Here is a 25,000-nt window from a genome sequence, read left to right on the forward strand (position 1 = left end):
TTAAAATCTTCCTTAAATTTAATCAGTTACCAACATCTGTAAAAAAATGTACTAGTCTCAATAATTTCAAAATGTTACTTACACAATATATATGTATCAAACATTTATAGTGTACTTTCTTTATATTGTATATATAATAGGTTTTCTATTTAAATAAAGATCTATCTATCTATCTATATGAAATATAAATATATAAAGTATAATGTAGGTATGTACCTATAATTAAGGTATGAATAATAAAACCACTTGCAGGAGGATATTAGTTTGATTTGTTTTTATTAAATCACTTTTACTGTGTTTGACCTTGACCAATCCCTAGATAGATGCACTTGGGAATCTGGTGTAATTGTGAAATAAAACAAAATAAATGTTACTTGCATACATTTATTGCTTATATTTTATTGAACATAATATATATTGCAAATAGTAATAAGATGAAATATCAGGTTTTTACCAACCATTTTCTTAAAAACATTCTAAAATTTTTTTCTAAAACTAAATAACTACCTATAAAGTATAAAAGTAAAACCTACAAAAAGTTAACGTCCTGAAATTATTCCTGATTGCAAGTTGATTATTGATCCACACACTATTTTGATAATATTATCTGAATAACACAACAATTTATTATCAATACATGCATGTGGTGCTAAAATTGAAAATTCTCTCAATCTACGAATAACTCTTTCCACATGAATTCTCAAGCTAGCTATTCGTTTGGTCTCAAATACCTCATCTTTACTAGGTTTTGTACATACAGAGACACTCGGTGGCCTAATTAGGACACAACCTTTAGACATAAGTAAATGGTCAATATGTTTAAATCCCCTATCTGCCATAACAGCAACTTTTGTTGGTAAAATATTTAAAAAACCACTATGTTCTGCAATGACAGCATCAGATGTACGAACCCCAAATGCTGTAGATATATAATTTATGATACCATCAGGAGTGCAACATATTAAATATTTAAGTGTATTACATTTTTTATATTCCGACCATGTTAAAAATTGTTTCACTGCATCTGTTGGTTTCTCTATCTCTATTTCTAAACAATCAATTATACAATAAACATTACAATATCAAGCTCGAAAAGATATTGGTAAATTTGATTTCACGAATGAAACCTGAGGTTGTATTATACATTATCTTAAATATTTACTTATAATTGGAACAGATTTCGAAAATATTTTTGAAGCATAACTTTCAGTTATGCCAAAATCATCTGCTAGAGCTATAAAAGAAAGGTCTACAATCTAGATCTGTTTTGTAACTTTGTGATTGTACAATTCATTGTCATATTTTTAAATTCAGTTCTCTTTTCATCATTAAGTTTTTTCACTTCACTGGGCGTTAAAGTATACTCACTACTTTCACTAAAATTTTCATGATCACTACTTTGTAGTGTAGAAGTAGAGTGTAGAGTAGTTTCAGAAATATTGGCCACATAACTTGTTGATGGCTTCATCTCTATGTTGACTGGAATAATTTTGATTGGTGATAACCCTACTGTAAATCCACACTGTAGGTTACATTGAACATCTTTAGTCCTAACACTAGGACAGGTTTGTGAAGAGACATCCCTTTTCGAAACTTCAATGTCATTTGTTTCCAGCTGAATTTCCATAGGGTGAATGGTCTTACTACCACATGCAACTATCTCCAAATTCTCCTGAATACAAACTGGATCTTGTGGCACCAAAGAAATAGCTTCATCAACAATTATTTTTGCAGTTCTCTTAGTACCTGCAGCAGTGGGATGATTTTCAAACGATCTTTTTCTATTTTGCTGGCAATCAAATATATGAGGCACTACATTAGTTTTCATTTTTTTCTGACCACCCATTAACTTGTATTTAACATAGTAATCCATGTCTTCTTCAAGCTAGAATAAATAAATAAATAACTAAATAAGCCATATAAAAATATGTGTTATTATGAATGACAGTTTGTGGCAACAGTGTTGCCAGTTCGTTGTTCTCTTGTCCTGGAACGAGCAGCGTGACGTCATAAAGCTCGTCGTGTTGTTTAAAATGAAAAGCTGGCGATCATAACTTTAAATGTTCATTGTAAATTAAATATTGCGATTTAAGGGGGTTGATATTTGGTATGCGTTGTTTCTATATGTAGACAAATATAATAAATAAATAAAAAAAACAATTGTCAAGTTCCCTATTATTGCAAAATTGGATTATACAACAAAACAAATTAATATTTAATATAAATAAATAGATACAAAACAAGAGTTAAAAAATAATCTTGTTGAAAACAATTTAAGCCGCTTGTATGCGTCGTATAAAGATGTAAAATGGAATACTTAAAGAAAAACAACACTTTTTTTATTACTTATTAACATTAGTCAACACCGCAACTGTCAAATAAGTGTTACCAATTAATGCCAAACTATCACCTTCCTTCGATTACAGTTACAGTGTGTTCCGAATAAATAATGTTCTTCATAAAAACGCTTTATAATGCATTTATACAAATTAAATGAAACATATTATTGTGTATTTCTTTAAGTTAACATTAGTAGAAATCTTTAAATATTATTTCTACGCGTATATAATAAAATATATCTAGTGGCTGTAATATCAGTGTACTCGGCAAAGTGATTCTAAAAAGGAACACACCTACCGCCTAAATATTTCGTGTTGGTAACCTCACGGCATAGTATCACGGGCTATGACGCGGTTATCATAGGGCGCGTTCAGCAGACGGAGCTGCTCCACAACTGTTGAGTAAAAGTCTGCAAAATCAAACCGCTACCGATACGCTACTTCCGGAGCGGCCTGTCAAATTTGGTAGCGTAAAAATGTATCGCTACCTCCATCCAACATGTTGAGAGAAATGTCATTCATGACATTTCTGTACTAAAATTGAGGGTTAATAACCGGTTTTCTGTGCTCAAACGTTGTTGTGATAACATCTATTGCAGAAAAACTCAAGGTATTTATAGATAATAAGGCTATTACTAATAATCCTTTGTTTGTAACCCGATCCTACCGCATACAGTCTGTCCCAAACCCTTCTTTCAGTGCGTCACTAATTTTGACGTCATATAGGATTTTAAGAATGTCGAGAATTATTGCATGACATTTTAGTTAAATCTGACAGTTGAAGGATCGTAATCGGCTAAATGTGAAAAGGTTATTTTTTGAAAATGTAGAGTAAAAATTTTAAGAATTCAATTTTTTTTTAATTTGCATATTAGAGGTCTCTTCCTGTAAAAAATTTTTTTTGTGCATTATATTGGAACGGCAGTTTGTCATAATTCCTTTCTATACATTCCAAGGAAAGTGCTTAATTAGCTAAGATTTATTTATGTATTTATTATTATTTATTACAAACACCATGGCTAAAATGTATAGTATTTAAACTACTAATATGAATATTTTTTAGAATAATTTAAAACTTACTTCACGAACGGCAGGAACTGGTAATAAAGTTGTTCCAGCCTCTTTTTCTAATTGAAAATAATTTAATAATTTTAATATTAGTCTTTGTTCATTCTAGGTATATCTCGGCATATTTAAAATATTTTTATGACAATAAATACAAAATTAAATTTTCACTGTAAAATGTCTGAAAATACTATCCTGGAATGACAATTATCATTTTATCGGTTGACATTGTCAAAGTACTGTCACTATCGAGACCATCTGCGTCAAATTATATTTATGCGCATCATTGATTGGATATATATTTAGCGTATTCTAAACTCCAACCAATTATATATCCGTAAGTAGAATTCGCTTTAATATGCAAATACCCGTGAACGATATATAATTTTCTAAGGTCTATGTATAATAATCAGAGACTCACGTTTTTTTCTGTCACTTCTAGCTTAATGCGTTAGAGAGAATTCGATAAACTGTGACGCACTAAAAGAAGGGTTTGGGATGAACTGTACATACTTAATAGTAATAAAATACACGGCACGGTTCCTCCAGCCGAAAATGGAGACCACTAACACTAACCTCGATCCTGATAAACCTCCTGACCCCCCGCCTGATTTAAGTGGAAAAAAAATTAATAACCAATATTATAATATATATGATTCCGGTCCTCTCGAAGAGACTACATTATAACACATTATAAACAATCCAAGTTTGGCGTGATTGGTTGGTGGGTGGGTCCCAATTTAAAAATTGGCGGGTTTCATGTTTATTAAAATGACAACTGTTTGTCGCAGGCAGGTTATGTATGGGCGCGTTCAGCAGACGGAGCAGCTACCGCTCCGCTACTTCCGAATCCATCGGTTAGCGCTGGACCAAATGTCATAAGTCAAAACCTGCTGGATTCCGCTACCGCTACCTTATCTGTCAATGTCAAATAATTTGTCATTTTAAAAATTAAATATTTTTGTTCTTTGTTTACGTTTGTCAGTAGATTACCAATTTAGCTTGACTTTTAAATATTATTTAACTTTACGTCACATTCATATAATAGGAATATAGAAAGGAATGACATAATTAGAGTATTAGTGGAAGAACTTGCGGACGAGGAAAATAATATCCAGCTAATTGGAAATGTTGTGGATCAGTTGACACAAAATGAAGAATTAGAGCTAAATAATGTTGAGAGAGCTCAAGTGCCTCCTAATCAAAATTTTTATGAGGGAACCATTCACCAATAATATATGGGAGATCTTTTTGTAAAGCATTTTCGCATGAGTAGGGAATGTGATGAAGTAGGTTTTAGTAAAGATTATTAGTTCTTTGAAAACTACATATAAATATTTTAGGTAATTACTCAGCAACTAGGAAATTTAGGAGTTATACCCATTTCAATTCAATACCCTACAATTCCTTTAGATAAAAAGTGGAACATCTATTAACCCATTAACGCCGAGAAAAAAAATTTTTTGAATTTACGATTTTTTTATTTGGACTTTCATAAAGAAAGGTGTAAAATTAACCTACGTTTGGAAAAAAATAAATTTTTATTTCAAAATATACAAAAAACATGCTGTCACCATATGGGCCCTGTAGGCGTTTCAGTATATACACAAAATATTATCTGAATTAAGTGTTTGTGTGAAATTTCATAAAACATTCTAAACATAAACCAACATCGCACTTGATACACATTGTACTTCCTTTGTTTATATGATTGAACCCGGCACATCTTCTTCTTTTTCCTTCTGGCACTACTACTACGTAATGGTTTAACCCATCAAATCTGACATCGTCTCCAACACGGCTGTTACTTCCAGCAGCTTTAGGCATTCGACCTGGACCTTTAGCTGTCGTTTTGTAATTTGCCAAATATGTCTAAAAATCACAGTAACATGTAAGACTACGTAAATATGTAGTAATATATAACATTACCTGAGCAATACTTCGCCTAAACTCCAACTGGCTGATATTTCTGCCACTTTTGCGGAAGAGAATCCAAGCATTTTGTATAGATACATCAATAAGATATGTGAATATCGACCAGTACCACATTTTTGATCTTACACCAATACGATAACTGAAACAATGTATGTTATTATATTATTATAATCAATAGACTTTACATACCAAGATACATTTGCATCCATCAGATCGGTGCCTCCCATGTTTTTATTGTATTTGGAAATTACATCCGGACGTGGTATGGGTACGTTTCTTTTATCTTTCCTTGAAAATCTCTCTACAGATTTCACTGAAGTAACCCCAAAACACGTACTGGCCTCTGTTACCACATTATTGTCCATCCACCTCACATAAAGAATACCATGGAATACCATCAGTACTGAATTTGCTTTAGCGTCACTTTGTACCACAGTATGTAATTGCTCATTTGCTAAATCTTCAGATGTGTCCTCCACTCTCGTACCATTTGACAATACAACTTCAGCTGGAGCTAACAGTTGACGACTACTCAAATTTTCAACAGTTCCACCCTCATCTTCATCCCCTGAATCCTCATCGGTCAGATCCTGACAGTCAGGTGGCTGTATGTATATATCAGTGACTTCGTTATCAGATTAGTGTAGGCGATATCTAACGCTTCTTGAAGAGTTATTCCTCTGAAACTAAAATTATCGTATAAAACTATAGGTTAATACATATTGTCCGTAGTACGCCTACTGGTCCCATATGGTGACAGTGACGTTTACGAGGAAATTATAAAAAACTAGAACCATATATTTAGAAAATCAACAAACAGTATTGCGAAAATACGTTTTTTAAATAAAATCGATCACCTAGATATACAATAAAATAAATAAGATCTACATAATTTAACTTACCGTAACGGGATGTCCATATTTTCGTCGTCGAAAATAATCTGTCCAATAAAAAATAGCACAACCTCTCACTCGCGAGTACAACAAGCAACTGATCTTGTCAGGTGCATCCGATGAGCATTTTGAACGATTAGTTCTCAGTCAGTGGCTTTCAAATTAAATTTGTCAGTTAGTACACGCACATAAATAGAGGGCGGTTTTGTGTCCCCATATGGGACCCGTAGGCGTTAATGGGTTAATGTGGCGAAAAGGCAAATAGAATGATGATACTTGTATATATTTTGGTTCATTAATATTTATGTTATATTTACAAACTTTTCTTATTTGGCTTATAAACACACTTTCCTCTGTAAAATAATTAATTTTAATAAAACAAAAGCTACTAAAAATATATCATTTTATTTACAACATTTTACAAGTTTTATTTACAGTGCTATAAATGTAGTTAATACAATAAACTGATTTGGAAGAAGAATATATGAATAGTATGATTACAAAAAAAAATAACATATACAGTCACAAAATAAGATAACAAATCAATTCAGAAAAAGTCACAAGGTATAATGGTATTAAGTTATCTAATGCATGCAGATAATGTAACACTAAACACAATACAAAAGCTGAAGTCGAAAGTATTACAAAGTTGGATCAGAATTATCACTTTTGAAGGGGAAAACTGATAGATTAAAAATTTGGAGCTTCTTTGAAGAGTTAGCTAATAGAAGAGTTCTGGGAGTAAAGCTGTTATAAGAGCAATTGAATCTATGAAAAGAATATAAAAAGTCTGCACATACCTAGTTGCAATATTGGAGAATAATAAACAAATATTTTGGAGAGAAGTTTGAAGCAGGTGCACAGGCTGTTGATAATTTTAAATAGAACTATTAAGTCTCTGATTTCTATATACCTCAAGAGAAGTTCAGTATACATTCTAATGCAACATATTCACAGTATACACGCATCCATACAATGGCATGACAGAAAATTGGACAGTCTTAAGTTTCAGTTTAGATGCAATGTAATAGGGGGACAAAACTGTAGACCAGTAAATGAAAAGGGATCTAACCATGGAGAAGGAGATCAAATAGCAGAGATGTAAGAAAAATCTTTGATGGTTCTCTTCACAAATCCAAGTAGCTTCATAGATTTCTGTATTGTTGTGGAAATGTGTGATTTATAGTTAGAGTCAAGGTTCACACCTAGATCCTTGGTTTCAAAAGTAGAATATATGGTTAAATTGTGTTTACTATATTCGAATATTATTGGGGGATGAGGAAGGTGCAAATGAAAACTATGACATTTTGACGCATCCAAATACCATTTTGTGTGCTCCACTTAGAGGCGATCAATATCCTTTTGCAGACTTAGGCCTGGCATTTGTTTATTTTAAAGCATTTTAAATCGTCAGTAAATATATAGTAAATTTTCACTTACTTGGAAACAACATATTAGATAGTTGACAATTAGATTAAACATTACACACAATTATCATCTAAATAAGGAAAGCTATATAGTGCCTGAAAAAAAGACTTTGATATGTAAGTAATAAAACCATCAACGAATTGAAACAATAATTACATCTATAGGCATGATAACAACAGAACTAAAAAACCAGAAACAGAGAGGAATAACACCAGCTTTCAGAACAAACAATTACTTAAGCAAATATAATAAGCACCAGAGCCAACATAAAAAAACATTTATACAGTGGGGTATAACAAACTTAATCAAAAACCCAACATACAATATTACATCTGTTAAACTGGTAGAACCTTAAACAAATGTATACCAGAACACAAAAGAGCTTTCAACAACAAAAAACAGAGTCTACATGCACACTTCACCTTTTATATCATAATAATTCATTTAGTGAACAATTTCAAATCCTTATATTAAGAAATTTATGAACCCTCACACTGCACCATAGTGAAAAAAAAAGGACCCTTCTGGCTGTATATCTTTTTAACTCTATATACACACAAAATTAAAATCTAAGTATATATCTACACATTTCTTTAAAAAAAACCTTAATTTGTGTTAGTTAGAGGTGAGAATCACTATATGATTCACGCAGCCTTGTTGACTGATATCGTATATTACAGCAGTGTGCATCACATGCCGATTCACACAAAAACAAGTCCATATGATTCATGCGACCGTTTTTATCAATGTAATATCGTTTATTACAATTATATGTCCATTTCCACAATATAGGCCATTTTACAGAAAAATACAATTTTGCTCTAAATGAATATTATTTATTTCCAACTGTTAGCCCGTAGGTGTTTGTTGATTTCACTGTGTACTCTGTGCAATTCTTTATACTGTGAAAATGAGTTAAAAAAAAAACAAGAGAAACTAAATAGTGTAATGAAAACAATATTTTTTTAATATATAAAGTTTTTGTTAATTTCTTATTAAAATAACAATGTATTTAAATAATAGTTTTCGTTAAAAAATAAATATATAATAGTTGACTTAAGTAGTTTTTATCAGTAACCCACTTTTCAGGCTGTGAGAATCAAACATTGGTTCACATATTTCAGAGGCCAAATATAGTTTCTGTTGCTTACAGCCATCTACGTTTAAACTGCATTAATGATACTTTGATATGAGAGACCACAATTGCTTCTCAGAGCTTTCATAATTTGTGATGTGTGAGCATTACAAATGCGTGTGTATTCGATATTTGATTCTCGCGGCTGTAAAATCGTATTACCCGTGTATCACATTATGCTTCTCATGGCAGTGAGATGTATTAAAATATACAGATATAATTCTGAATGACCAATTTGAGACATACCTACAGCTTTCCCCTCCTTTATTTGTTCAGAGACTATAAAGTGTAAAGCAGACATTTGTTTGTCAATTGAGAAAGACAAAATGCTGAAATAGCTGTAGTGGGAAGAAATTATAATAAAAGTTATAGAGATGTAGAAAACAAAAGTTTTCAGAGTTTTCTTTTTAGATAACATTAACTATAAGTAATGATCAATTTCGACGTAAACATTTTTAATAGCTAATATATGAAGTGAAAAGAAAGTATGAACAAAACATGAAGGAATGGAACCAAACAGTCATTAAATTGTAAAGATAAATAATGGATCACCTTTTTGTTATTAGGAAACAGCTGGAAAGGAATTAGAAATCCAATCAAGAAATACCTCTAAACAAGTTAAATAAATTCAATGGATATGTCCATATAATAAAGTAATATATGGCTGGAAGTAAAAACGTAAAAACAAAACAAACAAACACCTAACCCTCAATTTTAGTACAGAAATGTCATGAATGACATTTCTCTCAACATGTTGGATGGAGGTAGCGATACATTTTTACGCTACCAAATTTGACAGGCCGCTCCGGAAGTAGCGGAGCGGTAGCGGTTTCATTTTGCAGACATTTACTCAACAGTTGTGGAGCAGCTCCGCCTGCTGAACGCGCCCTATCTCTCTGTTTGGCGTTGTGGTTTGGCGCTTAAACATCTTTGATTAGGCGGTTTTATACCAATTTGCCAATAAGCAAACACACAAAAAATTTTAATTTAAATTTTTCTCATTTATTTTTAAAAATCTGTTAAATTGTTTTAAAAATCTGTTCGTTAGAACACCATATTTAATTACCTAAGACTTTGTTTTAGAAAGCAATTATGGATTCTGTCTATCCATCTACTTCAACAAGTCCTATTCCATCTACTTCAACAAACTATGAAATTAACTCAGGAGCCTGCCATCTTTGCAGCAAAATATTTAAAAATGTGGAATTACGAAATCATCATATCAAAAGTATACATAAAACAGATGTGTCGAATAAGAAAATAAATCACATTATTTGTCCTTTATGTGAACAAGAAACTAATTTAAAAAGCCACGAGAACTTACGAAAACATCTAAAGGAAAACCACCAGGTGAGTATTGAATTAATAACTTTTGAATTTTCTAGTTTACAAGAATATGAGACATGGAAAGACATGCAGAAATTTGAGACAAGTTATGTTAAACAAAGAGCAGTTTATAAAAAGGAGTATAAGATATTATACTATGATTGTAACAGAAGTAACTTGAATGGTAGGTCCAGTACTTTGTTACTTCAAGTAATTAAAACTTATACTAATCTATATTTAGGATATAAGCCCAACTATAAAATTAGGACAGAGAAATCTGGTGGATCAATTAAAATTAAAGGAGTGTGTCCCTCCAGGCTGATTTGCAAACTGAGAGATCAAGGACAAGTTTCAGTCAGTTATTGGAAAACACATGCTGGACATAAAGAGGAATTAAGAACCATGCATCTGTCAAAAGCAGAAGAAAAAATGATTGTAGAGAAGTTAACATCTGGGGTGCCATCTAGCAGAATTTTAGAAGATTCAAGAAAATTGGAAACACCAAAACTAGAAAGACTTGCCTTATTAACAAGTCAAGATCTCTCAAATTTGTCCAGGAAGTATAATACATATAAGAAACGAGATCAAAATGATATGGTAGCAACGGCTTTAAAGGTTCAGGAATGGAATGTTAACAACAAGAATTACGCTTTTTTATTCAAGAAGGAAGGTAAAGACCAATCATTTTTTTATGCCTACCACAATTATAATTAATTCAATTCATTTATTCAATATACATTTTTAAATAATATATCTCCTAAGATTGTAGTTATTGGTTTTTTACATGAAAGCTAATTTTGTAATGGAGGTGCTGATTTATGGGGCAAATTTACTAGTTTTTTATTTTACTAGACAACCCTTTTTGGGTCTTAGTCTGTTTAAGAATACTTCTTCATTCTGATCTATTTCACACTTTGCTTTTCCAGTTTTTGATTTTTAAAATTTTCATGTCTTGCTTTATTTGTTCCTTATATCTAATCTTCCTTTTGTTTTATTTCCAACTGGAGTTATTTGTTTATTTTGAAAGGGATTACATCTTATTTCATTAGTTCTACACTTTTCTTATACTGAAGTTGTCCTATTTGTATGAATATTATGATATCCAGATCCTGGTATTCCCTTTATAGTTAAAATGTATATCTTATTCGCATACAATTTTCTGTTACTGGTTTATATATGTGGCTCAAGATTTGTCTTTCAGAATTACCCTATTGGCTTTCTTCACTTTTAGTAAGTGTGCATGTTTCAGATACATATGTGAATAACTTATCTTATTAAGGTTTTATATAATTGGCACTTAGTTTTTTCTTGTATTATTACCTGACCTTTGTTGTTTAATTAAGCCATGGTAACTCTTATCTTATAACTAGTTATCCTATATAAAGTTTTTTACACTTGAGTGCTATACTATCCTATAGTTAAGTGTTGTAATCACTGATTACCTGCTGTTTTGCAGCTACATGTATTTTATATTAGCTCAATTGGTTTTCAGTTTACTTGTCCATGCAGTTTGTTCTATCTGATTAAGTTCCTCTTTAATATTTTATACTTTGTTCTTACTATTATGTTAACATCATTTGCAAAAGCTAGTTGTCTGCATACTTATTGATTATCGTTTCTCATGAATTTACTCTATCTACCTTCTTGAGTATCTTCTGCTTCTACTTATCTCTCCCCACATTGCTGCTTTAAGTTATCTTTTTTAAATAAGAACTCAACTGAACTCAAAAAATAGGACTAATGATTACCTATTAAAATATACAATAAAATTTCAGTCTCTTACTATTAATTTATCTTTAATTATCTCTAAACTATAAATTTTGGGTAAACTATAAATTTGGTGTTTTATTTTTATTAGGAGAACAACATGATGTACTTAAAAAAGAAGATTTTGCCTTAGGATTTATGAATTCTGTAATGGAAGATAAATTAAGAGAATTCCCTAGCATAATTTGTATGGATGGTACACACGGCACAAACAAGAGGGGAATGGATTTAACAGTGGTGCTTATTAAAGATGACAGGAATACAGGATTTCCAGTTGCGTTCTTACTATCAAACAGATTGGACCAAGTAGTTCAAGAGGTTTTTTTAGGTATGTATTATATGAGTAATGACAATTTATAACTGGTAAGTAAAAATAATTTTCAAAAACTTTTAGGTGCCCTCAAGAATAGAATACAGACTGAAATTCATGCGGAACATTTTATGAGTGATGATGATTCAAAATATTATAATGCATGGGCGAAGATTATGGGCAACCAACCAAAAAGGCTTTTATGTACCTGGCATGTTGTGAGAAACTGGAATATTCAAGGGAAGAAGAAAATACAGGATCCAATTTTGAAGAAACAGATGAAAACTGAGATGAAAAGAATTATTAATGAAACGGATGAAGATCGATTTATGGAGTTGTGCAACAAATATATAATCAAATTACAAGAGGCAAATGAGAGAGATTTTTTTAATTATCTGGCAAGGTAAATAAATATATGAAATCATACATTTTAAGTCATCCTTAAGTATATTTTTTTTTGTAGGTATTACTTTCAGAATGAAGAGAGAATCAAAATGTGGGCCCATTGCTACAGAAGAAATTCAGGAATCAATACAAACATGGCGATAGAATCTTTCAACAACCTACTGAAGACCAACCACCTTAGAACAAATGCTGCAGTATCAATCGAAAAGTTATTGGACACAATAGACGATCTAGTGGACATCAAAATGTGGAAGAGGATTATAAACATTGAAAGACCAAATGCGAACAATTATCAAGATAGGGTTATAGCAAAAGCACACAAAATGGCAGAAATGATGAAAAACAAAGTAGAGGTTAAGAGAAATGTGAAGGTATATGGTCAATTTCAGGTAAAGTCATTTAGAGATCCTAATAAAATATATAATGTAAATATAAGGCAAGTATGTGAAAATGAATGTAAGACATTGTATTGTAGAGTATGTAAAATTTGTATTCATCGCTACCAGTGTGAGTGTGCCGAATATGTGGTGAGGAATACCTTGTGTAAGCATGTGCACTTGGTAAGAATGCATGAGGAGCGCGAGGGAACTAACTCTGTTTTAGATGATGCTGCAAGGTGTTTTGCAGTAACTTCAATTATCAAATCAAGGCATCAGGAGGAAATTAATGAGTTTGTCAGAGGGAAGGTAGAACAGACAAATGTCATCCAGGAAAAAACCAAACAAAGTCTTCAAATAGAAAACTTGGTAAATTTAATGGAAGACTTAGATGATGAAAGTTTTGCAAGATTACATGACAAAATTGTGAGGGACATTCAAGGAACAAAGCGCAAAGTGAAAGTGAAGAAAGAATTTCAGGAAGAGGCAAAGAATGTTACAATGAAGCGAAAAATGGAGAAACAGGAATATTTTCCTTCCAAAAAAAAAGGAACTGAGTAAACATTAAATTCGTTAAACAATTTTTTAGCTCACAAGTATTTTTTGTTTTGTATCTGTATTGAATTTTTATTATAGTTCTATAACAAGAAATGTTAATTCTATAACAATATATAAAGTTCTATTTACAAGAAAGTTAGTCAATTTAACATTATTATACATTTTACTTGATTAGTAATATAGTGTAATTTTTTATAAGATTATATGTAGGCAAACTTATGGTTAGGTCTGAATTTTAAAGGTAAAATTTGTACATTAAAATAGGCAATGATGTTATTTATACACTTTTATATTAGAATTTTATTTTTAAATCGGGATGTACTGGGCCCTAGGCGAGGTTTAGAGGGGTTTTCCTTCGCCATTGCACCAATAACGGCCCCCCCCCCTCCTTTGATTTCCCAGATTTTTAATAAAGAATAAAGACATTTTAAACAGCTATTTAGTGTTTTATTTGGTTTGCAATAGTTATTTCCAGTAAACCTCTGCTTTATTTTTGGTGAAATCTAATAGAATTTAGTGTAAGGTTCTCAAAAATGAAAATGGATAAATGTCAATTTAGATTTATGCAAGGCAGGTCTACAACAGCAATTTTTATTACAAGACAGCTAATGTAAAAATTTAGAGTGAAAGAGATAGACTTGCACATAGTATTATTAATCTTCAGAAAGCACATGATGAAGTTATCAGAAACCTGCTGTGGCAGAGATTAAGTAGGAAAGGAGTGCCGGTTGAATATGTGAGTGATGTATGAGCAAGTAACAACTAGTGTTAGAACGATTGCAGGTGAAACTGGCAAATTTTGTGTGAAAATAGGGCTTCATCAGGGTTTCGTGTTAAGCCCATATTTATTCTCATTTGTGCTGGATTAGATAACAACTGAACCTTCTTGGTATTAGTAAAAAAGACTAGAGTAGTGAAGACAGGGCCTTGAAGAAAAAGAATTAAAATTAAGTTGGATATAAACAAAATATTTAGAATATTCTTTTAAAGATGATATTTCAAGTCCAGATAGAGTAGTTGGCTTGGATAGACAAGAACTCCCAAAAGATGATTTTCGGCTTTTAGGATCGGTATTACCGTTTTATCTATATTTCAATTAAAGGTAAAGGAAAGAGGTAAATTAGTTGATGTGTGATAAAAAAGGTACCAAGAAAACTAAAAGGTAAGTTGTATAGGAGTGCCTTAAGACCAGCTATGATGTATGGTACTGAATGTAGGGCAGTAAAAAAAGGGGATGAACAGCAATTGCATGTTTCTGAAAAACCATAATCTCATACAAAAAGCGGAGAGGTACTTAGTCCCTGGAAGAGAAAAGAACAGAGAGGAAAATAATTAGAGAAGCCGATCCTACATAGAGAAAGCTAACGAAAATAATAATGTTAATGAATGATCTAGAAATAAAAATAATAAGAGGAACCTCTAAATCTTAATAAAAAATTACCTAATATAAACAATATCTATATACCTAATAAAAAAAGCATCACTAGCATATCAAAATAAAATAAACAAGTCAGAATTTAATTTTAACTAAATAATCTCAAAAGAAAGATAATTAGATTTCTAATAAAACTGAAATAGCCAGCTTAATCCTAAAATGTGAATATCATCCGCTTTGTACCAATACCACAGTATAATAAAAACTTTAGCGATATACTGTGCCAATATCTCAATTGTCATTTTAATAAACATGAAACCCGCCAATTTTTAAATTGGGACCCACCCACCAACCAATCACGCCACACTTGGGGTTGTGTGTTTTAATGTAGTCTCTTTCGAAGTATATGTACAGGGAAAAGACAAAAATATAGGGAATTTTCACATCTTAAGTATTGCTAAAACAATATTTAACCTAAACCTACAGCAAATTATTAAATTTAACCGTAAAGGGAAAAACCGGTTAGGTGTTGTTTTTAAAGATTTTAAATCGGCAAATCTATTTGTGAATGATAATTAAGAGATGGGAAAGTTTACAATATGATGTCTTTATCCCAAATCACAATGTCACATGTAAGGGTATAATAAGGAACATATGTAAAGAAATATCTGAAGTAGAAATTAAAAATGCAATCGAAACAAAATTAGTATCCTGTAAAGTAATTGACATAAAAAGACTAAATAGGAGAATTATCGAAGAGGGAAAAGAACAAAACTATCTACCAATAACCACCATATGCGTAACATTTACAGGAAAAGCACTGCCCAGGGAGGTGCTGGTGTATGGATTACCCATGAAGGTTATTCCATATGTCAGCCCAGTCCTAATGTGTGGAAACTGCCTGTTATATGGTCACAGTAATAATCAATGCAGAGGGAACCCAAAGTGCCAGAACTGTGGGAAAAACCAACACGGGGAAGCCTCGAATTGTGAAACATACTGCATACACTGTAAAAATCATGATCATATCTCTAAAGATAAAAAATGTAAAGAATTCCAACGGCAAAAAGAAATAAAAGCCCTAATGTCTTTCTCTAACATCTCATATTATGAAGCAAACATGCAAATACCAAAAAATGAAAACAGGGAATACTCTTTGAACGAAGAGAATTTTCCTGTCTTGCATACAGAATCCAAGCCTAATAATATAATAGATATCACAGAAAGAAGAATAGAAGCCATAAAGAATGACACAAGTATACCAAAATATAACCAAATCGTCAAATCTCAACCCACCAAAAGAAGGAAACCAAACATGACAGAATATGACAAAAAACAACATAGTGCTCAATTAATTAATCCGGAGGGAAGATTAAACTGGGCAACAAATTCTCAATCAATGCCATCAACATCAAAAGGTTACAGTGCAAATAAGGAAACTGAACATGGAATCTCCCATGCAATGTCATTACTACCACCACAACATAAAGAGATGGTACAATCTTTTGTAAACAACTTGCTAAGAAACTTATACCCTAACTCATCTAATGTATCACAATATAAAACAATAGACAGTGGAAGTGTGACGTCACAACTGTCAATACCTTTCCAAACAAAAGTTGGAATGTCCAATCTCAAGACTTTTTAATTTCTATAAAGTTAACATTTTGCTTCCTCTGCTGCTTTTTCTTTTAAGTATAGTGTTTTTTACGATAATACCATTATAATTCAGTGTTCTATTTCTATGAAATATAGTTTAAAAGTTTAAATTAAAGACATTCTAACCTTACTTTATTGATACATGCATTTTATTGCTATTTTTATAAAACAACATGCTTTATTATTTACACAACATTGTAAACTTGTTGTAGTAACTATTAGAATACTTAGATATTGCAAAAAGCGGAAAGATTCTGTAAAAAAAATGAAAAAATAACGAAAAATACAAATTATCCACACTAAACAAGGTTTGTTTGGAAAGTGAAACTGACAGATGTCAATAAAATCTACGTCATCACTTCCACGGTCCATTAAAAGCAGCTCAACAAATAACATAACCTATGAGTTAATGGAAGATGGGACAGTATCCGATGCTTCAGAATACTAAGCCCAAAATAAAAATAACAAATAAAGCTTTCACTCCTTTGACTATAATACAATGGAATATGAGATCATATAATGCTAATGTGGATAACTTAAAAATAATTATCAAAGAATACAATCCTGACATATTATTGCTAAATGAAACATGGTTAAATATTAACCATATAATCAGATGCAAGGGCTATCAAGTAATTAGAGATGATAGAGATGATTCATATGGTGGTATAGCCATCCTTATAAGGAATGAAGTAGAATTTTATGAAATATCTGTATGTAATAAATTTAATAACAACTCTCAACTGCAAGCAATCTTCCTACCTAAATTTCAAATTAACCTACTTAATGCCTATGTCCCTAATGCAAATACCATATCTAAACAAAAATGGATAAAACTGATCCAGGAAATCAACAAACCAGTAATAATAATGGGAGACCTGAACGCCAAGCATGAGGCTTGGGGTAGCCCTTGTAATAATTCCAATGGGAGAAACATCTTCCAAACGTTAGATGAGCTGGAACTAGTTTTTTTAAATGATGGTTCATATACCAGAATAGCACCACCTCCAAAAAGATCATCAGCTGTGGATCTAACAATAACATCTAAGAATATTGCTACCAGATCATCATGGCAAATAATTCCTGACCTAGGATTTAGTGATCACCTACCCACAATGTGCAAAATTGGTGTCCAAAACATTACCATCCACATGCCACCAAGAAATAACAGAAACTTCAAAAAAGCTAATTGGAACCAATATACCTCAGTATTAGAGTCATCATTTACATCATTTCCAGGGGAGAACTACCGATCATTTGCAGATCTAATAAATGAAGCTGCACAGTTGTCCATCCCATTGTACAAATCAAATGTTAATAAACAGTATCATATCCCATGGTGGGACGAATCTTGCGCTGAAGTCATTAAAGACAGAATTAAGGCAACAAAGCAATTCCAATCAACACCCAACTTACAAAATTATTTAATAGTAAAAAACAAATGTGCTATAGCTAGAAGATTCCTTAAAGAAAAAAGAAAGAATAATTTTAGGAAATTTGCAGAAGGCCTTAATAGAAACTCGCCAATCAAGACAATATGGGATAAAGTTAGGAAAATAGCTGGATATGGTAATAGCCCAATTAACTCCCTTCCTGATCCTAATATGGCACAAGAGATACTGAATTCCTTGGCTCCTCCCAGTATACAGTTATATCAACAAAGTATACAAACTAGCAATACAAGTTCCCCTTTTACCTTTAATGAATACAAATTCATAATCAATTCTAAAAAGGAATCTGCTACGGGACTTGACTTAATTTCATACTCTATGATTAGAAATCTACCTCATTCAGGATCATTACTATTATTACAAATTTTTAACAAATGCTTAAATACAGGGACCATTCCGATTGAATGGAAACAGTCATTAATAATTCCAATCCTAAAACCTATGAAAGATAAACTCACTGCAACTAACTATAGACCCATTGCCCTCACCTCTTGTGTAGGTAAAGTTTTAGAATCAATGATCAAAAATAGGTTGGAATGGCGTATAGAAAATAAGGGAATCCTCAGACCATTGCAGCTAGGTTTTAGAAGGAGTAAAGGATGTTTAGAATGTCTATCCTTTTTGACATCTGAAATCCAAAAATCATTTAGTAATAATGAATGTACAATAGGAATATTCTTGGATATCCATTCAGCATATGATAATGTTAATATTGACAAACTGTACTCTACATTAATACATTTGGATATACCACATGATTTAGCTAACCTCATATATGACTTTTTAAGATGCAGAGAACTGTTTGTCAAAGATAACTCTGGGTTAGTACATGGCCCAAATACCACTAGCACTGGACTCACACAAGGATCAACATTAAGTCCAATGCTATTTAACATATATACCTACTCAATACACAAAGTGTTCCCCAAAAATGCTAAAGTCATACAGTATGCTGACGATTTTGTAATTCTAGTCAAGGGAGTGAATGTTAAAAATATGATATCAAAATTAAACAAATATTTAGTCAATCTTGAGGCCTGGCTGGACAATCATAATTTGAACATCTCTGTGGGCAAATCTAAAGCTATCTTGTTTACAAGGGGTAATACCAAAATAATGCCTGGAAATATCAGTTATAAGAGTCAACATATAGAGTGGGTAGATAAAATTAAATACCTAGGAATGGTTTTACAGAAGAACCTTAAATGAAAGGCACACATTAACCAGCTGGAAGTCAAAATAGGTAAAGCACTGAATGTAATGCGTGCCTTGTGTGGAACATGGTGGGGCAGTGACCCAAAAATATTAAAACTGATCCATGAAGCACTTATCCTAAGTCATTTAAACTATGGGGGTCAATTCCTATCTACGTGCCCTAAATATATATTGAAGAAACTAGATCAGATGCACTACCAAAGTATTCGGATTATCACAGGATGCATGAAGTCAACTCCAATCCAAGCCTTGTTATCAGAGTCTGGAGAACTGCCATTAAAATACAGAAGAGAATGGCTCACCACAAAATTTTTGCTAAAAAACCTAAGCATTAAAAACAACCCTGTCATTCAATCAATCATTGAATTAGAAGCACTTTGTAATATGGACAATAAATACTGGAGAAATAAGGAAAAACCCATATTGATAGCAACTATCAGAAAAATCCAACCTTATTTGCAGAACCTATATTCCAGTAAACTTCTTCCTTGCCATGAATATGACTTGGAACTACAACTTCAACCATTAGGAATTCTGAATGAAAATATTACAAAAAATGAATTCAATCTTATGAATTTTGTGAACTTAGTCAAAAAATTCCATTCATACAAAAAATTCTTTACAGATGGCTCAACGGACACAATAGGAAATGCGGGATTTGGTGTTTTTTCCCCAGATATAAACTATTCATTTTCATCTAAACTACCCAATCATACCCAAATATGTACAGCAGAGGTTACTGCGATCAATCATGCAGTCCAAATTATACGGGAACAAAATATCACAGAAGCCATTATCTTTTCTGACTCCAAAAGTGCACTACAAAAAATTAAAAAAACAGGGTTTTCTAAAGACACAGAACATATATCGTATTTAACGAAAACAGGAATTATCCTAGCAAGGAACAATAATATCAAAATCTTACTAGCATGGATCCCAGGACACACTGGTATCACTGGAAACTACAAGGCCGACCAACTTGCCAATATAGGTCGTTCCCTGAATATTCCCATGAATATCAAGCTAGAGTTTTCAAATTTTACACCCTACTTGAAAAGAGAGATTTGGTCTAATTGGGCAGCTGAATGGTACGAAGGATATGGCACAAGTAATTCATTCTATGCCAAAATTAATAAACGAATCCACACACTACCATGGTTCAATAAATTCGCATATATCAATAGGAGACATTTAACTACAATCATCCGTATGAGAACGGGCCATTGCTCATCCCCTCTTCATCTATTTAGAATTGGAGTCAAAGATGATCCTTATTGCGAATGTGGCCAAGTGGGAGGCTTAAACCATATTTTATTAGAATGTCACTTAAATCAAAACCCACACTTTGACTTGTATGCCGAATTAGCTAAAACTAAACTTCCCACCCCCATAAATATTTGTACAATTCTCACAAATATTAATGAAAATACAATAAGCACCTTATGCAACTTTATTTCTACCTTTAATATTAAATTATAAACTATGATATTCCTTCTTTCAGTCCTGGGTGCTTCTACCTTATCCGTTGGTAGCATTTCTGGTGTGTGCAAAGCTTGGACGCTACCCCCGAGCGAGAAAAGTTTATACCTTTGTTGTGTTGTATTACTAATATTTTAGCCTGTGAAGAAAAAAAAAACCAGCACAAGTATACATGTAGAATAACCTAAAACAAACAAAGGAAGAATATAAGTGTAGGTAGACACTGATTGCTGAAGCAAGACAAAAAGTGTCTACCCTCGAAGTAAACTGGGTAAATTGTCTAGAACATAGCCCAAAAAAAGAATAAGAAGAAGAAGAAGAAAATTGAGGGTTAGGTGTTTGTTTGTTTTGTTTTTACGTTTTTACTTCCAGCCACAAACCATACGTTTGTGCTTCCAGCCATATATTACTTTATTATATGGACATATCCATTGAATTTATTTAACTTGTTTAGAGGTATTTCTTGATTGGATTTCTAATTCCTTTCCAGCTGTTTCCTAATAACAAAAAGGTGATCCATTATTTATCTTTACAATTTAATGACTGTTTGGTTCCATTCCTTCATGTTTTGTTCACTTTCTTTTCACTTCATATATTAGCTATTAAAAATGTTTACGTCGAAATTGATCATTACTTATAGTTAATGTTATCTAAAAAGAAAACTCTGAAAACTTTTGTTTTCTACATCTCTATAACTTTTATTATAATTTCTTCCCACTACAGCTATTTCAGCATTTTGTCTTTCTCAATTGACAAGCCGCGAGAATCAAATATCGAATACACACGCATTTGTAACGCTCACACATCACAAATTATGAAAGCTCTGAGAAGCAATTGTGGTCTCTCATATCAAAGTATCATTAATGCAGTTTAAACATAGTCGGCTGTAAGCAACAGAAACTATATTTGGCCTCTGAAATATGTGAACCAATGTTTGATTCTCACAGCCTGAAAAGTGGGTTACTGATAAAAACTACTTAAGTCAACTATTATATATTTATTTTTTAACGAAAACTATTATTTAAATACATTGTTATTTTAATAAGAAATTAACAAAAACTTTATATATTAAAAAAATATTGTTTTCATTACACTATTTAGTTTCTCTTGTTTTTTTTTAACTCATTTTCACAGTATAAAGAATTGCACAGAGTACACAGTGAAATCAACAAACACCTACGGGCTAACAGTTGGAAATAAATAATATTCATTTAGAGCAAAATTGTATTTTTCTGTAAAATGGCCTATATTGTGGAAATGGACATATAATTGTAATAAACGATATTACATTGATAAACACGGTCGCATGAGTCATATGGACTTGTTTTTGTGTGAATCGGCATGTGATGCACACTGCTGTAATATACTATATCAGTCAACAAGGCTGCATGAATCATATAGTGATTCTCACCTCTAACTAACACAAATTAAGGTTTTTTTTTAAAGAAATGTGTAGATATATACTTAGATTTTAATTTTGTGTGTATATAGAGTTAAAAAGATATACAGCCAGAAGGGTCCTTTTTTTTCACTATGGTGCAGTGTGAGGGTTCATAAATTTCTTAATTTAAGGATTTGAAATTGTTCACTAAACGAATTATTATGATATAAAAGGTGAAGTGTGCATGTAGACTCTGTTTTTTGTTGTTGAAAGCTCTTTTGTGTTCTGGTATACATTTGTTTAAGGTTCTACGGGTTTAACAGATGTAATATTGTATGTTGGGTTTTTGATTAAGTTTGTTATACCCCACTGTATAAATGTTTTTTTATGTTGGCTCTGGTGCTTATTATATTTGCTTAAGTAATTGTTTGTTCTGAAAGCTGGTGTTATTCCTCTCTGTTTCTGGTTTTTTAGTTCTGTTGTTATCATGCCTATAGATGTAATTATTGTTTCAATTCGTTGATGGTTTTATTACTTACATATCAAAGTCTTTCTTTCAGGCACTATATAGCTTTCCTTATTTAGATGATAATTGTGTGTAATGTTTAATCTAATTGTCAACTATCTAATATGTTGTTTCCAAGTAAGTGAAAATTTACTATATATTTACTGACGATTTAAAATGCTTTAAAATAAACAAATGCCAGGCCGAAGTCTGCAAAAGGATATTGATCGCCTCTAAGTGGAGCACACAAAATGGTATTTGGATGCGTCAAAATGTCATAGTTTTCATTTGCACCTTCCTCATCCCCCAATAATATTCGAATATAGTAAACCATACTACAATTTAACCATTTAACTACAACCAATTTAACCATATATTCTACTTTTGAAACCAAGGATCTAGGTGTGAACCTTGACTCTAACTATAAATCACACATTTCCACAACAATACAGAAATCTATGAAGCTACTTGGATTTGTGAAGAGAACCATCTAAGATTTTTCTTACATCTCTGCTATTTGATCTCCTTCTCCATGGTTAGATCCCTTTTCATTTACTGGTCTACAGTTTTGTCCCCCTATTACATTGCATCTAAACTGAAACTTAAGACTGTCCAATTTTCTGTCATGCCATTGTATGGATGCATGTATACTGTGAATATGTTGCATTAGAATGTATACTGAACTTCTCTTGAGGTATATAGAAATCAAAGAGACTTAATAGTTCTATTTAAAATTATCAACAGCCTGTGCACCTGCTTCAAACTCCTCTCCAAAATATTTGTTTATTATTCTCCAATATTGCAACTAGGTATGTGCAGACTTTTTATATTCTTTTCATAGATTCAATTACTCTTATAACAGCTTTACTCCCAGAACTCTTCTATTGGCTAACTCTTCAAAGAAGCTCCAAATTTTTAATCTATCAGTTTTCCCCTTCAAAAGTGATAATTCTGATCCAACTTTGTAATACTTTGGACTTCAGCTTTTGTATTGTGTTTAGTGTTACATTATCTGCATGCATTAGATAACTTAATACCATTATACCTTGTGACTTTTTCTGAATTGATTTGTTATCTTATTTTGTGACTCTATATGTTATTTTTTTTTTGTAATCATACTATTCATATATTCTTCTTCCAAATCAGTTTATTGTATTAACTACATTTATAGCACTGTAAATAAAACTTGTAAAATGTTGTAAATAAAATGATATATTTTTAGTAGCTTTTGTTTTATTAAAATTAATTATTTTACAGAGGAAAGTGTGTTTATAAGCCAAATAAGAAAAGTTTGTAAATATAACATAAATATTAATGAACCAAAATATATACAAGTATCATCATTCTATTTGTCTTTTCGCCACATTAATAGATGTTCCACTTTTTATCTAAAGGACTTGTAGGGTATTGAATTGAAATGGGTATAACTCCTAAATTTCCTAGTTGCTGAGTAATTACCTAAAATATTTATATGTAGTTTTCAAAGAACTAAATAATCTTTACCAAAACCTACTTCATCACATTCCCTACTCATGCGAAAATGCTTTACAAAAAGATCTCCCATATATTATTGGTGAATGGTTTCCTCATAAAAATTTTGATTAGGAGGCACTTGAGCTCTCAACATTATTTAGCTCTAATTCTTCATTTTGTGTCAACTGATCCACAACATTTCCAATTAGCTGGATATTATTTTCCTCGTCCGCAAGTTCTTCCACTAATACTCTAATTATGTCATTCCTTTCTATATTCCTATTATATGAATGTGACGTAAAGTTAAATAATATTTAAAAGTCAAGCTAAATTGGCAATCTACTGACAAACGTAAACAAAGAACAAAAATATTTAATTTTTAGAATGACAAATTATTTGACATTGACAGATAAGGTAGCGGTAGCGGAATCCAGCAGGTTTTGACTTATGACATTTGGTCCAGCGCTAACCGATGGATTCGGAAGTAGCGGAGTGGTAGCTGTTCCGTCTGCTGAACGCGCCCATGCGGTTATTAGTGGTCTGTGATGACGCGGTTCACGTGCAACGGAGAAGTAAATTACAAAGAATATAAAGCGTCTATATTCTTTGTAAATTAGATGAAGTCGAACAGTCGAAGTATATATTCTTTGGTATTTTTACAGACTGTGCTGTTAAGACATGGTTGCTAACAAAGAGTTTTTTAAAATTAAATACAGGTTATATTTTTAAAAATATTTTTCAGGTAAGTCAACCATCTTTTTGGATATGTATACCTTAATATATCAATATAAATAGTAGGTTTTTGGTTTTTTTTCTTAAATCAGGTCTGGGTAAATAAAACTTATATAATTTTGATATATTAGGGGAGGGAAATACATTTAAAGTGGTTTTTTTTTTAAAGAGGATATAAGGAGTACTGACCAA

The 25,000-nt window shown here is 31.8% G+C and overlaps 2 protein-coding genes across 3 annotated transcripts in view; both read left to right on the forward strand.

The window, feature by feature from the left end:
• Positions 1 to 2,705: 2,705 nt before the first annotated feature.
• LOC140431153 (uncharacterized) lies at positions 2,706 to 13,965 on the forward strand. Of its 2 annotated transcripts, XM_072519066.1 has the most exons (6): positions 2,706 to 2,949; positions 9,879 to 10,305; positions 10,363 to 10,791; positions 11,980 to 12,216; positions 12,283 to 12,601; positions 12,662 to 13,965. In XM_072519066.1, the coding sequence occupies exons 2-6, from the start codon at positions 9,888 to 9,890 to the stop codon at positions 13,539 to 13,541; spliced, it is 2,283 nt and encodes a 760-aa protein (XP_072375167.1). In that variant the 5' UTR covers positions 2,706 to 2,949; positions 9,879 to 9,887; the 3' UTR covers positions 13,542 to 13,965. The 2 variants fall into 2 exon arrangements, with proteins under 2 accessions (XP_072375167.1, XP_072375166.1); XM_072519065.1 differs by lacking the exon at positions 2,706 to 2,949 and having other exon boundaries at positions 9,049 to 10,305.
• A 5,318-nt stretch (positions 13,966 to 19,283) lies between these two features.
• Positions 19,284 to 25,000, forward strand: part of LOC140431148 (uncharacterized) — a 5,867-nt gene continuing 150 nt past the window's right edge. Inside the window, exon 1 of the mRNA XM_072519062.1 lies at positions 19,284 to 20,346. Coding sequence (XP_072375163.1) covers positions 19,284 to 20,346 — 1,063 coding nt within the window. The remainder of the gene's footprint in view (positions 20,347 to 25,000) is intronic.

Source organism: Diabrotica undecimpunctata, unplaced genomic scaffold (assembly GCF_040954645.1).
Source record: "Diabrotica undecimpunctata isolate CICGRU unplaced genomic scaffold, icDiaUnde3 ctg00000573.1, whole genome shotgun sequence".
NCBI lineage: Eukaryota > Metazoa > Arthropoda > Insecta > Coleoptera > Chrysomelidae > Diabrotica > Diabrotica undecimpunctata.